The sequence below is a fragment of the Xiphophorus maculatus genome, chromosome 9, assembly GCF_002775205.1.
Source record: "Xiphophorus maculatus strain JP 163 A chromosome 9, X_maculatus-5.0-male, whole genome shotgun sequence".
NCBI classification, from domain to species: domain Eukaryota; kingdom Metazoa; phylum Chordata; class Actinopteri; order Cyprinodontiformes; family Poeciliidae; genus Xiphophorus; species Xiphophorus maculatus.
In genome coordinates, this window is record NC_036451.1 from 19,054,839 (window position 1) to 19,072,587 (window position 17,749).

At 37.3% G+C, this 17,749-nt stretch overlaps 1 protein-coding gene across 9 annotated transcripts in view; it reads right to left on the reverse strand.

The window, feature by feature from the left end:
- LOC102224386 (protein unc-13 homolog A-like) overlaps window positions 1-17,749 on the reverse strand; it is a 47,356-nt gene that overhangs the window by 4,605 nt on the left and 25,002 nt on the right. For 2 of the 9 annotated variants that reach the window (XM_023339908.1, XM_023339914.1), the window contains 17 exons: window positions 16,819-16,952; window positions 16,619-16,704; window positions 16,201-16,327; window positions 16,028-16,124; window positions 15,377-15,520; window positions 15,200-15,277; window positions 14,988-15,065; window positions 13,629-13,717; window positions 13,393-13,539; window positions 13,004-13,127; window positions 10,991-10,996; window positions 8,394-8,423; window positions 6,311-6,367; window positions 6,092-6,172; window positions 5,720-5,867; window positions 4,332-4,388; window positions 257-349 (listed from right to left, as the gene is read on the reverse strand). In XM_023339908.1, coding sequence (XP_023195676.1) covers window positions 257-349; window positions 4,332-4,388; window positions 5,720-5,867; window positions 6,092-6,172; window positions 6,311-6,367; window positions 8,394-8,423; window positions 10,991-10,996; window positions 13,004-13,127; window positions 13,393-13,539; window positions 13,629-13,717; window positions 14,988-15,065; window positions 15,200-15,277; window positions 15,377-15,520; window positions 16,028-16,124; window positions 16,201-16,327; window positions 16,619-16,704; window positions 16,819-16,952 — 1,576 coding nt within the window. The remainder of the gene's footprint in view (window positions 1-256; window positions 350-4,331; window positions 4,389-5,719; window positions 5,868-6,091; window positions 6,173-6,310; window positions 6,368-8,393; window positions 8,424-10,990; window positions 10,997-13,003; window positions 13,128-13,392; window positions 13,540-13,628; window positions 13,718-14,987; window positions 15,066-15,199; window positions 15,278-15,376; window positions 15,521-16,027; window positions 16,125-16,200; window positions 16,328-16,618; window positions 16,705-16,818; window positions 16,953-17,749) is intronic. The other 7 variants (XM_023339915.1, XM_023339910.1, XM_005795600.2 and 4 more) reach the window with 5 other exon arrangements.

Sequence of the window (17,749 nt, forward strand, 5' to 3'; positions counted from 1 at the left end):
ACATGCTAAATACTAATGCATAACATATTTTTATATTTTTATTTAGAATATCATCTTGGTGCACCACAAAACATTCAAATACTAAAACACTTTGAGGTATGTGGTTGCAGTGTGAGCAGCAGTTTCACAGGTGTGGATATATTTTGCATGTTCATATTTTTATTTGACAGCTCTATTTTACGTTTGTCCCATGGCAAGCTTTTGAAAAGGTAGTTTCACTTTTATTTTGTCTGTGAGTGTGAAAAAAAAACTTTACCTTTCACTGTGACTTTATGTTCGCCGGTGTTCGGATGAGTGAAAACCTCCACATGGATGGACACTTCGCCCACAGCGTCGTCCACTCCGGTGCCTGACATAAAAAAATGGAGAAACGAAAAACTATCAAGGCTTTGCATAAGAAAAAAACCCACCTCGTATCACTAGCCAAATATTAGCAGATGCCACAGGGCTCTCATGACCATTTTCTCTTCGTAGGCTGGATTGAAAAACAAAAATTTGCCGATCGTTTCCCTTGTAGTTTTATACAACATAGATAATGTAACAGCAGGAAATAAAATAGACTACAAGGATCCGATTAAGAACATGTTGTGGTCTTCAAGTGGAGAATTAGCCATTGCCGCTATGAGTGGGCAAAGGTGTTTGATAAAAGCAGGACTGCTTATTTTATTTGTGCTGAGGAGCAGAAATACAACCAGTTATGGAGGCGTAGAAATTTCTTTTGCAGCTCCGAAGCCACAATACAAAAGAGCTTAAAGATGAAGCCTTGACTCAAGGCAACAGCGTTTACATACAGTATGCAGCTGAACTGTGCAAATGTAAAACATTGGATAAAGATGTAGTCTTTTGATGCTAAGAAGAACAGGCTAGAGAGAGATGAGCTGAGCTTGTGGCATCATATTAAAAAAGACTTGAGGCTGTAATTGCTGCCAAAAGTGGATCAACAACATATTATGCAAAGGCTGTGATTTCTTGGTTTCCTATTTTTAATAAATTTGTAAAACACTGAACATTTTCCCCCATTGTTATAATGGGAGTCTAATCTAGTACAATTTGTAACAATGCTGTAAATTAGCAAAATGTAGGAAAGTGAAACGTGATGAGTACTTTCCAGATACACTGTACAATTTTGAATTGTACGCGGTCATAGTTATAGATACAGAGTATCTGTATAGATGCAGGGTGGTTAGTAAGAGGCAGAGAAGAAGAAATGAGGTATGTTGCAGAGGGTAAGTTGATAGTGTGCAATACGTCCTGATAAAGATCAAGTCAGCTCATGCTCAGACGGATCTATACAGGTGCACACACCATATACTGCCTTCACCCAATCATGGTGAAGGCAGGTTGTCATGGTTTATGTTTCTTGTATAGCTAATAGTACTCTTAGCTTTATTTGTAATTTTGTCATGAACTTCCACCAGCACCAGATTCAAGAGTCATTAGTGAGAGATGGACACTCATGGGCATGCATGTCATTTGACCTTTAAGGATACATTTAAACAGTTCTTTTTCCAGGGTAGAAAGATTGGAATACAGTGATTTTAAAAACAAGACCGTTGTGCACAAATATGCTATTTTTACACAACCTCATTTATAATCAATAAAAGTCCCTTATCAGTAAACTATAATTATGTGGTTTTTACAATCAACAAGCTTGTCGCTTAATACTGGCTAGATTTTTGATCAGTCTTCTTAAATAGTAGAACTCATTTAAATTGGTTGGTATCCTGGCACAGACACCGCTTCAAAACAAAGTTTAGCCTCCAGATGTTTTTTTTTTTTTTTGTCTGACCCATCTTCTCCAGACGGTAAAAAATTCAGTCAAGGTGTTGGCTTTGGAGGAGATGCCTCTTTGTCAGTCGACAGCCTCTCAGCCTCTTGACAAGTTTCTTCATGAACATTGACTGTTGAATACTAGCAGTGTTTCGATTTACGATCCTTTTAAGCTTGAGCAGTTTTAGTGTTGTTCTGTTGCAGCCTAAGTAGTTTCCTTTAATCTAAAGACCGAGAGGTTGAGTCAGACCTTGAATCTTAGACATACTTCGGCGTTTCAACAAACCAATGGTTTCAGCTAGTTTTGGACTGAGCAAAGCAGAACAGCATCAAGCTTCTACAATGACCTTCATCCTCAAACTTGTAGACAATTTATAGACTATGATTAAAAGTCAGGTCCATGCCAGGAAACTAACCAATTTAAATAAACTCTCCATTTCAGTGAGGCTCTCTTGGAGACAAACTGCCTGGTTCCTCCAGATGTTAGACTGATTTCGGATGATGTTTCTGTCTTGCCTTAATGGATTGAATCAGGAGATAGTGGACACATCTTTCTGCTTTTGTTTTTTTGTGTGTGCTGCAAGTGGTTTACATTCACATACACCTCCAGAAGGATACAGTGACAGATGGACATTCATTTTTAATGTTTTAATTAGTGTCTTCGCTCAACAACTAGAAGCGTGTGTGTGTGTGTGTGTTTTAACCAGTCGCCCACTAAACAAGGTGTCTGTGGGAGTTAGACGGCAGAGTGTTCCTGGCATGCATCTCTCTGCGGCTCTCTGGGGAGCATTATGGGATTGTGGTGGTTGATCTGCCAACAGGACCAAAGAGAGCAGCAGCCATCCATCTGGCGCTGTCTATTCTGAGGGGGACGTTCACGGAAGATGAGAAAGAAACTTTGCTGGCAAATAAGAAGAAAAATGCTCCAAGAAGCTGAACTATTTTCCTCTTCAGGAAAAACAGCAGAAAATAAAATATTGCATCTTCCCATGACTCTTCACTTATGTCAGTAAGGGATAAAATAGATTTATACTTGCAGTGTGTAGACAATCAGCACCATTATCATTGCATATTTATTTGTCCCACAGATTTCTTTTTTTACACTTAAGTAGTTATGCAGAACTGAATCTGGCATTTAAGCAGTGTGGTAAAAGGTAGTTTAACTATTCTATTAGAAAAGTTAAAATCTACATCACTGAAAATAGGGACATTTTAACATTAGGTAATCTGTGTTTATGTTTCGGAAGTTGTCAAAAATTAATTTTATTGCATTTTCTTTTCATGTAAAGAAAGTTCAGGGCTCGAATCCCAGCCTAACGTCTTTCTGCATGGAGTTTAAATACTCTCCCCATGTTCTCCCTTGGTACTCTAGCTTCCTACCATAGTTCAAAGTCATAACTATTAGATTAATTGATCTCTAAATTATGCTCAGTTATAAATTTGTGTGCATTGTTGCCTGCACTGTGATGTACTGGCGACCTGTACAGGGGGTACACACTTGCCCAATGACTGCTGGACAGACACCCTGTGACCTTGCAAGGATAATCAATTATGAACAAAGAATGGATTTTCTTCTCCCTGGTATTTTTTCCAGAAGAAAACACTCAAAATGTGACAGGCTTTTGCTGCAGCTCTGGCCATTTCACACTTAGCTGAGTGCCTGAAATCCAGCATCTCATGATCATCAAGCCATTAAAGAGGATGCACGCAAATGCTCACTGAATGCATCCAGCTTCACGCATGCTCTGTACAAGTGTGCAAATCTGCTGAATGCAGAAGAGTCACAGGTTTTTATGCTAAACTAAACTGACAGAATTTGAATCAGCTGACCCAGGGGAATATTTTTGATTTGCTCAGTTTGCATCATGCAGATGAGTCGAGGTCTCTTTGTGTTTGTTTGTGTTTGATGATAGAGCAGACAAGGGCAGGGAGCCCTTCCAGACAAAATGAGCCGGCAACCATCATCTTCTTAACAAGAACCTTATTCATCCTTATTTGTCGTTTTTCATTTCCAGCACAAAGAAAGGGGCAGTTCTGCAGAACAAAGGGGATTTCCTCTGTGGTTCTCATCATTAACCAGGATTACTTTGTACTTCTACACCTTAAGGGAAGGAATAGTCACATTGCTCATTCATTCACACACACAGACCCATTTGGCACTCTGGCCTTTCTTGATAATTTCATGCTACATCAGAATTGCTCCACAGTTTAATGCATTTCCATCATGTTTTTCCTGATGTCTGTCCATCATGCTTCAGTGTCTGCTCATACATACTGTCAGTGGCGTATGTATTCACTGCAGTACATACAGACATCAGCGTTCATGTTACATGCATGAATGCATAAGAATCCTACTGGTGTGGCGGGCGAAGTAAGAGTGTATTATTCATTTTGTGCATTGCATTTCTCTGCTGGGATGAGTTTGAGCAGGCAGGAGTTGTAAGGGTTCTGGATGCATATGAGGGGTTGAGGGAGGTTGGAGGTGAAGGGAGTTGGGCTTTGATCTGGAAACTTTCTGATGGTCTCAGATGTCTCAGGGCCTGAGCCTGAGAGCCACATACCCTTTTCTGGGTAAACATCCTCACTAGTGGTGAATCTCACCCCCTTCCCGCCGAACACTGGCCCACAGACGGGGCAGGAGGAGGAGAAAGGAGAAAGACGCAGAAATAAGAGGTTTGCAGGGGTTCAAGTTCAGAATCACAGTGTTGTAAAAACAGACCAACATGTATCAGCATTTTCATTAAAATAGGAAAAACTGTTATTTCTATTTATTAACACCGATGTTTTCCTTTAAAGAAGCATTGTGCAGATTGTTTTAAACACAGGCGAATCTGTAAAATCTTCTTTAGCATTTTGCAGAGTTAAAGTTGAATAACTCATCCATTGAAGTGGCATCCCTCTGAGCGGTGCTCAGTGTGTCAGCTTGAGAGCTAACACAGAGACAACGGCTGCTACTTAGCTTATCTGATGGTGTGACAGAGACTGAGCAACAAAACTACAGTGAGTAAGAGATCAGAAATGGTGGATATTATGGATATATATATTTTTCCCCACAGCAGGTAACTGGTACATATGTTCAAAATATTTTTTCAAAGTTTTCTGTTCGGCTAGGAAAAAGCTTAGCATGAGAAAATAATACTTGTCTACACAGTTTTGTTCTGCAATCTCCAAGACACAGATTTCCCAGACAACATACCTGGGTGGGTCCCATATTGGATAAATGTGAACAACAATATGCGAACCACATGGTTTTGTTCATGGTTTCCATGGTAGCCTTATCTGGGTTTGCCCAGATAGAAAGCCTATTTGGGCAAACCTATGAGAAGCAGCTTAGAACTACAAACGTTTTATTGGAATTTGATGTGACAGGCTAACACAACGAAATACATATTTTTAAATGAAAAGAAAGTGATATATTGTTTTGGAAATTTATTTTCAGAGCTAAGATGTGGAAGGCATGACCTACATTCACATTCAGTTGCAGTGACAGTGGCACATCTTTATGCTAATTTTATCTTTACACACATTTTGACTAAAACGTATGTAAATATATCTTTGCATAAGAGTTTAAGCTCCATAAAACTAGATAGACATAGTTTGTGAAGAGCAACACTCAAATCTTGTTGGATTTAGGTCTGAACTTTGAGCTATTGAAACAAACTCATTGGCTGTTTAGTAAGTTTAGGTGGACAACCTTGTAGGTTTTCAGTTATGCCATACTTTTCCATTTTCAGAAAATGATTGTACTTTTTTTAAAAGTATAAACCATATATTATTTTACTTTACACTTCACAATTATGTCCACATAAAATCCAAATGAAATACATTGATGTTTGTGGTTGTAAAATGACAAAATGTGAAAAGATTAAAGACGTGTCAGTGGTACAATAAATTAGATTTATAATGTCCAAATAGAAACACTTAAAGGTAGAAAAAAACTTTAGTTTACCTTGGGCATTTTGCGACTGGACAAAGGTCTTAATGAGTTTGTCAGTGGCCTGAGTGTAGAGGGACAGGGCGTAGTGGAGAGACTGGAGGTCAGGACTTTTTTCCAGGAAAGTTTTCTTCAGACCCACACCACCAGCATGGAAGTATTGCTATTATGCAGCAAGATAAACCACAAAACAGATTAATTATACTTTAATTAAATTTTACGTAACAAAAATAAACTATTTGTAGGTGTCATTTCTAATTTACATTAGTAAATTAGAAAGAAACAGATTTCTAATACAGCTTTTCTTGTACCTTGTGCCTTGAAAGGATGTAGCTTAGGATGAAAATATCCTATCTACAGTAAGGTAACAGAAAGCATAAGGATTACCTTGATGGTGTCCAGAGCCAGCTCGATCACAGCACACTGCTTGGGTGATAGTGCTTTGGCCTCTTCACGCACCATGTGCTCCTAAATAGTGCAATTGCAATGAAATGATGCAAAAAAATGACAAATCTCTAGTCATTATCTAATCTTGATATTTAATAACAGATTAAATCTTTTAGCTGAAGCAGTGGCGCCAAACTCCAGAGTATAAAATTAATGTACCTTCAGTTTAGACAGCTGTCCGAGCTCCTTGGCAGCGTTGAAGATGAGCTGAGTGCCCTGAAAGAGACGGAGGAAGAGGAAGAGGAGGTAGAAAGGTAGATAAGTAAAGTAAGACTTGTTTAGTTTTATAAGAAAACAGGACTATAGGGCTTAGTGTCACACAGAGGACAGCAACGTTTCTGACACATACGCATCTAAAGTATAAACATTCACTCTAAGCAGCTTTAGTCATGTCATGGTAGTCTCCTTCAAGTGCTCCTATAACACTTATCTGTGTTTTATTCATACCACAACATTACACTCTGCTGCACACACAAACACACGCACACACACACACACACACACACACACACACACAGACACACAGTACAAAGGGAAAGAGGCTCAGCTCAAAGGAGGGGGAGGAAAGAAGAACAAACATGATCTCACACAAACACACACTGTTACAGAGCAGCTGTGCAGTTACACTGTGGTGAAAGCAAAGAAAATCCTCCAGCTAATGCAGTACTCTGGTAAGAGGATCTGGTAAGTGCTGCAAACAGCACCTTCTAATCAATGTTTCTTTAAGCCTTAAAAGTTTGATATTGGGGTGAACCAAACTGGTGTTAAGTGGCTTGTGAATCATTGAAAACTGAGAAAAGTATAGGCTGCTGAGAAATTTTGCAATAAAAACAAAGAGTGTTTATTTTGTCTCTGACATTCCCAAGTGGACCAGCACCAGTCTGTATGATAGTTTAGAGAAATCCATTTTTCTGCTGTATTGTCAAATAATTGAACAGAGACGTCTCATGTGCAGCTACTGGTAAAACAAAGATTTCTTTGCCTTTGTGTTTCACTAAGCTTTTCGTAATTCATTGTGATGCTATTTTTGACTGAAAAAAGGCAGATGCTTACAAACACTCATCACCGGCATGAAAGTCATATTAATTTAGGGCTTTTAAAGATATTATAGATTTCTTTATAGCATTCACTCACAGACTTCATGGACTAACAGAACTGCACATAATTTCAATGAATCTTCAAAACAAGAAGTCAGTGTACAAGTTTCTACTCAGCTACATGAAAAAATAAGTATATACTGCTATTTGTTTTCAGATTTCAATTATTTTCCCACTGATTTGCTGTAAAGTTGAAGAATTTGTATTCACTCCTCCTTTATTATTCCATCAAATTTGCATCTGCTACTATGACTGATTGTGATTATATTGCTGTGAGTATATCAAACATTCTTCTTGTCATTTTGGCCAAATAGATCAATGAATATTTCCTCTAAAAAGCATTTGGCTTGTCCAGTTGATTAGTTGATCTGCAGAGTTTATTTTGCATCGCATTCTTCTTTTTCTATATTGGCACTCTCTAAAGCAAGGGTTATTATTAAACAAGTTTTATTTGTGGACAGAGATGCTGGTATTCTATTAGCATCCAGGTTACGACAGGCCTGAGCCAAAGTTCTTGCTGTGTTGTTTTTGAAGAACCTAACAAATTTCCTTTCCTCCACACAAAAACTACTTTAGGACAGAATATTGCATGCTAACATTAAGCTGTTAGAAAATTACACCATTTTCAAACTTAATGAAGATTCAGGGAGTATAACTTAAAATCAGGTCCATTCCAGCACACTAAATCGATTTAAAGTAACGCTACAAATTCGATCCAAGAATGGTCAAATATACAACCCAATGCTGCCAGAAGATTGGTGATAACTACTGAAAGCATCTAGTTTTTTTTGCAATTTGACAAGGCAATTTGCAATTTGTTTCAGCCCATATTTAAATTTTGACCTTAAGTAGATCTGGAAAAATTCACACACTGAGATTGTTAGAATAACCACATGAATAAGTTTAGAAAAGCCCCCAAATTAATATGCCTTAAAGTCACTCATACAGTAGTTTGTGACTTACAATGGGAGTGTACAGTCAAACTATACGTTGCTTAAAAAAAAGACCAAATTGTGTACAAGTAGAAAAACAAAATCTATATTTCTACTGCTTTGTTGGACTGGAGAGCTGAGAGACAGAGACACAGAGAAAGGACATAAAGGAGAGAGACAAGACACATTGATCTGAAGGAGTTTAGTCCTTACATCACTGTGAGAAGCACTCTTCAGCCTCCCCTGGAAAGAGAGTAGTGGTTAATACTCGGAGCAATGGCCAGTCCCTGCTGCTGTCTTACTTTACTCTCGTTTGCTACATGGGATGTGTGCTACATTGCTTAGCAAAATGCTCAAAGGACACTCATCACAACCAGAGATGTTGTCTTTTTTAGTTAGCGACACTTTGCTCTCTAAAGCAACACCATAATTTGTGCTTTTAGATTTGACTCTTGGCCAAGAAGAACAGTTTTACAACAAGAATAGCAAGATTCATACAAATATGCAAGTACAACCTTTGAACTCCATACTTCATAGTACAAAAAGTACCAAGGAGCACCCAGAAGTGAAATGGATTGTGTTAATAACATAAGAAGATATCTAAAAGTAACTAATTTTTTATATGTTGAAAGACTAAGTAACTTGATTAATGTATATCTGACAGAGAATAAGTAATTTAGCAAAAGCCTCTACAGTATACTTGACTCGAATCAAATAAATCTTACAAATTTATGTTTTTATAACATACAGTACAGACCAAAAGTTTGGACAGAACTGTGTGTCCAAACATTTGGTCTGTACTGTACCTGGTGACATGGGTATTTAAAACCAATCATTGCAATACTGAGAAATTCAAGTACATCACCAATGATTGCAATTTTGAGAAATTCAAGTACAGCAAATAAATAAAAACTAAGGAACAAACCTTTTATAATGGATAAGATTTAAAGCATAAACTGAAATTTCAGGTGTGGAATAAATTAGAAGATCGCTACATTTACTGTCACCAAAAGTGGCACACAGGACAATCACATCGGGTGAATTTGATTAGCATATTGTTACTTATTATCTTGAAGGGGTTTGCCCCATTGAAACCTCATTTAATTTGGTGTGATCCTGACTGTTGAAGTGAGCTCAAATCCCAGGGTAAAATGAAAAGATTTGTCTGAGAACTTCATTAAGAATGCCATAGTAGCTTAAGAGATTGGTAAGGGAATTAAGAAAACACAAACTAATTTCAAATCAGCAATTTCACTATCTAGAAAATAGTCTACAAGTGAAGGATTGTCTCAGCTTGACAAATTCCCCCCAGAAAGACCAAAAGATGCTTAAAAAACCCCCAGAAGCCCTAAAATGTAGTTAAGAGGTGGATTTTTTATTTAAAAGAACTGAAATTTTTAAGGTGTGGCAAATTTTATTTGCACAACTACAGTGAAGAACTGCTTGTGATGTTATTTGTACTTTTGATTGAATAAGGTACTGCATGGTGCTGCAGCTTGTATCTTGTAGCAAGATTGTCCTAGATTTGACTCCCAACCAGAACCTTTCTGAAAGAAGTTTGCATGTACTACCTGTGCATGACTGGGTTCTTCCCTCGTTTTGTGATTGTTACAATGTATTGCTGTATATTTGAGAGTTATTTTAATTGTTAGGGCAGCACAATAGTAAAAAACCTAGAGATGGCAGCAATGAGTAAATATTGTAGGTTTTCCTAATCTACATCAGCATCTACGTTGTTATCGGCCGACGTTAGTAATTTTTTAACATGTTGGTATCAGTCCGATGAGTAAAACTAGGCTGATATAATGTTGGTTTCCATAGTGTTGGTATTTGTGTTTCTGGAGGGGAAAGGGTTGGCTATGTGGGATGCAACATAGGAATATGTGGCTGTTTAAATAAATCAGAAAAACAGTGTAGGCAGTGTGGTTGCTTTTACTTAGTATCAAAAGTGTAGGATAATATATATTATCTATATAAAATTTGCTAATACTGATTATCAGCCGTAACAGCAGCATCCATATTGGCTGAAATTTTCATATCAGTGATTATTTCCTGGAGCAATCAAGCGATGGTGAAAACCAAAAGAAATAGGACATTAAGTCAGCCCATAGTTTTGAACTATACGGACAGTAATTTCTTTTAGGAAATAACATTTTGCATGTCAGTACTGTATACAGCACCACGTTGTTACAACAGAACATGAAACTAAACCAGGACAGACCAACATGACAGGTCTGCAGAGACATACAGTGGAGTACAGTGTTGTACAGCAAACCGAGAGAAAACTGAAGTGTTGAAATAGATCAGATGCAAGCAACAAACCCACAGTAACGGATAGGAGGGCAGGGCAGTTTAAACGGGTAAAAGAGATAGAGGACAAAGGAAAAAGGGGCAGGTGATGGGGTCAAGACTCCCGATACCAAGAAACCGAGAGATCAGGGTCATCCCACTGAAGTCCCAGTAACAGGACACATTGGATGAGAAGAAACAAGGCAAGACCAGGCAGAAAAGAGAAGTACCACTTCCTGTTTGAGGAAGAAAAGAAAGCAGAGAAGGGGGTACTGATAGATGAAGATTACTGCGGGAGAGTGGCACCTATGAGACGTATTCAGGAATGCACCATGCTTCTGTCCTCTCAAACAAGAGACAGAGCTAAGGGAAAGGTAAGAGACAGAGCAGATTGGAGCAGAGAAATTGTGAGGAGGGAGTAATGGAGCTACGCAAAAACGGGAGGAACGGGTGGCAGCCACATAAAGCAGATATTCGACCACTGTGACAGACAGACAGACACGCAGGAGTGCTGTACTTACAATCATCTGTGGAGGGAGAGCGGAGCAGGATGTAATAATAACCACAACAACAATCAGAAAGAAGGGTCAGTCAAGCTGCAAAGAGCCCCACATCAAGCAAAAACACATGTTTGGGCTCCAAGGCTGAAGGTTTGTGGACTGTCTAACACCTGCATGGAGTCTGAGCTGAGTGCAGGTGAAAACTGATGAGTTAGCCAAAATAATTCTCTTTTTTACAGCAAAATCTGTCTGTCAGTAAATGTGATGATTTAATAGATTTTGCCTTTCTTTTTTCCTTTCAGTTGATTAATCGGGAAACCTACAGAACAAAAGTATTCATACTCCCTGAACTTTTTCATGCTTTGTCACACTACCACCGTAAATTCAGCAGAATTTATTGGGACTTTTTGTGATAGGAATACGACATAATTGTTAAATGACATGTTGTTTTAAAAAATTTCCACAAATTAAAGCCCAGAAAGAGCGGCATATACTGTATTTTTCAACAATGGCTTTTTCTTGTCATTCTTCCAGATTTATGGAGTACAAGAGAAAAAGCAGTCAGGTCTCCCACCTGAGCTGTTGATCTCTGCAGTCCCTCCAGAGTTGGCATGCACTTCTTGGCTTCTCTGAATATTTTTTTGTCAGTTTAGAAGAACGGACATATTTTTGTTACTTTTCAGTTCCACTATCTTCTTTGTAATTGAGGGACGATGGATTGAGCAGAACTCTGACGAACACCCAAAGTTTGAGATATCATTTTTAATCTAATCCTGCTTTAAACATTCATCACAACTAAATTTGTTTATTTTGTTGTTCTTAATCGTTATTCATGTAATAATTTTCACTAACAAACCTCTGAGAACTTTACAAAGCTGCTGTGTTCATACTGGAATAAAATTACTTTATTTCTACTTTATTTCCTAATTTGGCAACTTCCAGAACAAAGAGTTTCTGAATAAATAAAAATATATATATATATTTTCCTTCCACTTCTCAATTATGCCCTACTTTATATTGGTCTAACACATAAAATCCCAACAAAATAATGTCAGATAGTTGTAATGAAAAAATAATTTCAGGGCGTATGAAAATATTCATAAAGCACAGTATGTGCTTGTAATATAACCAACGTCTGCAATGCCATGTATCATAACTAAATATAGTAACTTTATTTTCAATGATATGAGGCTCTTTAGATAAAAAACCCAACATAAACAACATATATAAATATATATATATAAAACAAAGCAAAATAAGAAGGAAAAAAGAGGCTGCTTTCCATAATGTAACAGTCTTTTTGGAAGTGGGCCAGATCCTTAGGGCAAACAAATTTAAGCCAAACTATTGCAAACCACTCATAAAGCAGGATTCTCTCCAAATATTTGTAGGGTGACACTCTGGAGAGCAGCCATGAGCTGATGCTGAAATGATATGGTGCAATCCATTTTCCCTGAACTCTTTATTAAAACACCCGATCTTGGTTGCTCGAATGAACAAAGACACTGGTGGCAATGTTGAATACTCTGTGTATGGAAGGAGGAGAAGAGAGCTGGGTGGCATGTAAAAGCAAAGCAAAAGCAGTTTGATCTTTTGTGTATATAGGACCCATCTTGAACAGCAACACACACGTTTCCTCTTTTGTTATACACTTCCTCCCTTTTCATTTAGTCCTTCCTTCAGCCTTTAGTGTGTGTAAGCACATGCTTTGGCATGTGTTATATATGATTCTTGCTTTACTAATTATTTCCTTTATGCTGTGATAAAAATCAAAAGACGGAAACTTTTCATTTTTGGTCACAGAAACATTCACTGTGACTTTAAGACATTAAAAATGTTACACAACACTGATATTAGCTGTTTGCAAAGATGGTCTGAATGCATGAGTATTTATTCACATTAGAAATATAAAGCACATATTTGTTTTTGCCTGCATGCAGTGTTTTTTTGGTATAATAAACCCAGAGTTTCAGGTAATTAATATGCAGCTTTGCATAATTCTCCCTGTGCACTCATACTTGTCTGAGCTCTCACCGTTTGGTCTGTGAGTGGAGGCAGAACGATGGTTTTCTCCATGGTGTTCATTACCAGCTTCCACAGCTCCTTCAACACACGTTTTAGGACAGTCTTCTCACAAATCTTAGCAAACAGAGAGAGGCTGGAAAAAAAGAGATAATGATAAATACTAGGACTCCGTCAACACAACATTTTTAAGAAAACACTGTTATGCTTCCAAGAACGTCAGTATCTTGCAGCAGAGTGAATGGCTATATAACAATGGATTTCAAAATACATGGATGTCAGTAGAAACAGGAACAAATATGTTGAATAATTATGTGTCTGGATCACTTATTTATCTCCTCACTGCAGAACCTTAACTTTAATCCTTCTTTAGATTAGATGAAAATGCCGAACTGCCTTACTTGCTGTCCAGAAACTCCATGATTGGCTGCAAGACGTTGTCGGCGTCCTGGGCCACACTGCTGGCGTTCCCTACATTCGACGTCCCTTTCACCTGAGCCAAGATGTCGCCCATCTGCTTCACATTTTCTTCAATGTGAGGCTGGAAACTTTGGCGCAAAACAAAATGCAGCTTTACGTGAGATATGTCTGGCAGCAATCTATGATGTGGTTCAAGTGAGTGTGGGTGAATTTCCACCTGACGGCAAAGACTCTGCTCAGATCATCCATGACATTGTTGAGCTTCACTTGCAGATCTTTCAGGATATCACTGGCCTCCACACACAGCTAAATCAGAAACACAAATGCACAAGTACAACTTTTATAATAGAAACAGTTCTAAGTGATCACTTACTAAAATGTTATTTTTGTTTTATTAGATAATAAAAAAAACATAACAAGCAAAGTAACTGGATAAATCAAAGAAATCTACATTTTAAATGCATTTTATTTTTTTGTTTAATATTTTTTTGGTCAAAAGTGTTAAAATATTATAGCTGGTTCACATCTTTCAGGGCTTTCTATACATTTTATTATTGTATTTATTATCATGTCTGCTGAATGTCTCCATTATTTGCCTCAATAAAAACAGCATCGAGTCTGGCTCCAATGCTGATTCTAAGTATTCATATAATAATCCCGTTAATTTTGTCTTACATTAAACATTTAAGCTTATATAACCAATAAAACTGTTGTAAAAAGATGTGAAAATTCAGTGAGCTTCACTGCTCGAGTGTGAAGTTGTCCTTTAGTTTCCTTCTCAGTTTTATTTATGGACTCCACCATTATAGTTTAAGCAGTTAAAAGCTGGGTTTACTGTCACACTTGCAAATGCAATATTTTTTCTCCACTTTACTGGTGACAGTATAAGGGCTGCATTTTATCATCTCAAGTTCAAAATCTAAAATACTTCGACTGATCAAACCTGAAATGTATAACGCTCCTCTGAACAGAGTCTTTAGAACATAATTTGGGACTAATTAAACCTTTATTCCGTTTTTTGAATATGAGAAAACTTTGATTATTATTATTATTATTTTTTAAATCAGAACCATAGCAAAAGAGACAAGTATTATTCTGGACTAGTCCAACGATGGCCAACATCCAGATTATACAGACTCTATGTAGTTTGTGATTTCTTAAACTTTCCCTCAGTTTACAAAAATTTTAACTATGTCTCTATAAGTTTTCCCAAAAACAGCTAAAATCTCACCTCATGTTGTCTGTCAAGGGATCTGGATTGATAATAAATGTTAAATTTGACTGATGGGTTAGGTCTAGTATTACTTAACATAAAATTACAAATGGTATTTTAGCCCAACTAAAATGACTTTTTTACTAAACTTTGGAATAAGCTAACAGATTATAGCAAAATAAAGACTTTTTATAACAATTTAAACTTCACTTGAGCTAAGATGGTCATAAATGGAAACACAAAGGATCAAAAGTATTGAGTAAAGGTCCCTCTAGTGTGAAATAGTAGGCGCCCATGTGAATGTATGAGTATTTATTCACATTAGAAATATAAAGCACATATATAAAGACGTGAGTTACTCACGTCTTTTCCACCCATGGCTTCAAACATTTTCTCCAACTGAACCCTCAGTTGTTGGATGTTGTTGATCAGAATGCAGGGCTGAAAATAAGAGTTTATATGTGTCTGAGCTAAGATCTTTAAAGACAAATCTGTTCATTTGTGTTGGTAAAACAAATTGTTTTCCTATATAAAATAAAAATAAATACTTTATGTAGGCTCAATTAATCACTTACCACTTTCTCCATGGTAACATAGTTGGCAAACAACTTGGAAATGATATCAGCATAGGACAGAAGAACATTGCTGATGGTCTGCAAAATACACATAAAGAATGTTTAACTTTGTTTTTTTTTTGCTTTGAAATTTGAAAGTGAGGAATGAGCTGCAAGAAACACCCGCGATCAATCTACCTTGGCAAATCGCTTCATGTAATGTCCTACGATCTGTGGATCTGGACACTCTAACTTTCTGATGATCTCAAAGCTCTGGTTGAGCTGGGAGAACACATCCACCACCGAACAAGAGAAGAGAGCATGTTCTGATGTGACCTGGAACTGCAGAGCAGAAAAACATGGGCTAAGAAAATTAAAAAGCATGAAAAAATGTAAATTATGAATTAGAGATGAATGAATCTGCAGCAGGAAGAAAGTCAGGATACAAAAATGTGGGGAAATGTAATCTTTGCCCAACTAAAACCATGTAGGCTGAGAAACAGGTGCTATATTAAACCGATCCTTTGATGTCTGTCACTGAGTGTCCAACTCCTGAGACCAGACAGTTCAACAGGCCGCCGGTAACAGGTGGGGGGACTGTCGGCCTCATTGTAATTGGCTGGTTAGCACCTGCTCTCTAATTGGATGGGGTGTCTCAGTGTGACCAAGGGGAGTCTGTGTAATGAGATGAGGACAGCTTTCATGCACTCACAACTGTAGAATAAAGCCAGCAATGCCTTACTGCAACAGAATTTCTTCCCTGTTGCTTGAAGTAGAGAGGAAAGGTTTTGGGGGAAGGCAGAAGGAAGATGAAGCTTTGAAAGATAATAAAAGAATCTGAAACCTTACCCCATCTTTTTTGTCTCTCTCCAAAGCCCCGTGTAAAAAGTCACGAGAGACTTCCTCATTTTCATCCAGCCACTGGATGACGAACGGCTCAAACCACCTGCAGAACCCAAACATGCTCACACATATTTGCGCCACATGTTGACTTTTGTTCTTACAAAAATGATGATACTTACGCAGGGTATTCAGGCACTCGGCTCTTGAAGAAGGGAAGGTCTTTGCAGTATTCGTTGTACAGCCATTTAACCTTAAAGTGCAGGTTCATGTAATCGGCACTCTTACACAAGCGGTTTTTCTCATGTTCTGAAAAAAGACAGAAAACATAAATCCATTCAGATGTCTTCCTTAACTTACAACAGTTCTGCAGCAAATTGACTTCTACTTCTGCTTTGCTTTTATTAAATGAAATCGTCATTCATCATCATTTGCATTTTTATGTACTCATGTCCAGCGTTAATACAGAAATTTGCCTGACGAACTGAAACTGGAAGACTAACAGATATTTTCTGTAAAAATATTAAGTTCACTGTCCATATAAATATCTCTATATCAAGCTTTAACAGTTCACATACTGAAAATTTGATTTCAACTCACCTTCCATTGCATACTTCATGTCCTGAGCAAACAGATTCCACATTACTTCGGCACTTATTTTTCCAACGTTGAGCTCCTGGGGAAATCTTGATGGAGAAGAACAAAGAACATGAAACTCATCGAGTTAAAGAAAGCTACTCTAATGTTATGAAGCCAAAACTGATCTACCATTCGCTTGCTTAAATTTTATTGATACATACTGGTTTAAGCAGGGAGTGTAAGAGTTTTTGTCCTCCTCAATGATGGAAACAATAAGTGTGATGAGTTTGGACCAGAAGTCCAGGTTCTTTATACTGGGTCCCTGCTCCTCAGGAGGCACAGCGCCCTGCTTGGCCTGGAACAAAATATAGCAACTTTTATCACTGAAGTCAACAGTGTTGGCTCTCTGTTAACTTTTAAAAAGTTTTACTAGTTAATATGATTAATATAATTTCTCCCAAGTCATGCATAACTGCATATATTTTTTTGACATAAACACATTTTTATATCAGAGTACTCTTCATTTTGACCTGTCCTGTATAGGCACTGCAAATCTTTTTCATGTATATTCATTTTCAGCTTGTCATTATAAATTGCCATTTAGAATTAGATAAGCTTCATTATTTTATGTGAGCTGCAAACTTAAGAGTCTTTCCTCTTTTGTCACAGTTGGACTCAGGTCACTAGCTTCATCAACTTTCTTGATAACAAGAATAATTTTAGCAAAGTATTTCAGGAAGTAGTTCTGATGATTTCTCAAATTACAAAATACATTTGTAAAAAAAGGGAGAAATAAAAGAATACAGTGTTGATCTTAAAAGTTGAAATGCTGTGTTAATCACATGTTGTAAATTAATTTAAAGAATATATTCAAAATACTTTATAAATAAAGTCCTATGAAGTTTGCATTGTAACAGCCTCTGTTACTGGAGAAGATAATCAGTAAGCCAAAGTATGTAAATGTCAACTTGAATTTTCCAAAAGTTAAAAGGGTTTGTGGAGAGAAGGGTCGAATTCTCCAGGGTTTGAAGTAGTTTAAGATGTGCGGTAAGAAAAAAAAGCTGCAGGGATAAAAAGGGAAAGAATTATCTTGCAGACATTTCCCGCAAAATGCTGCCACATCCCTGAGGATGAAATGTTTTATTCAAAGGG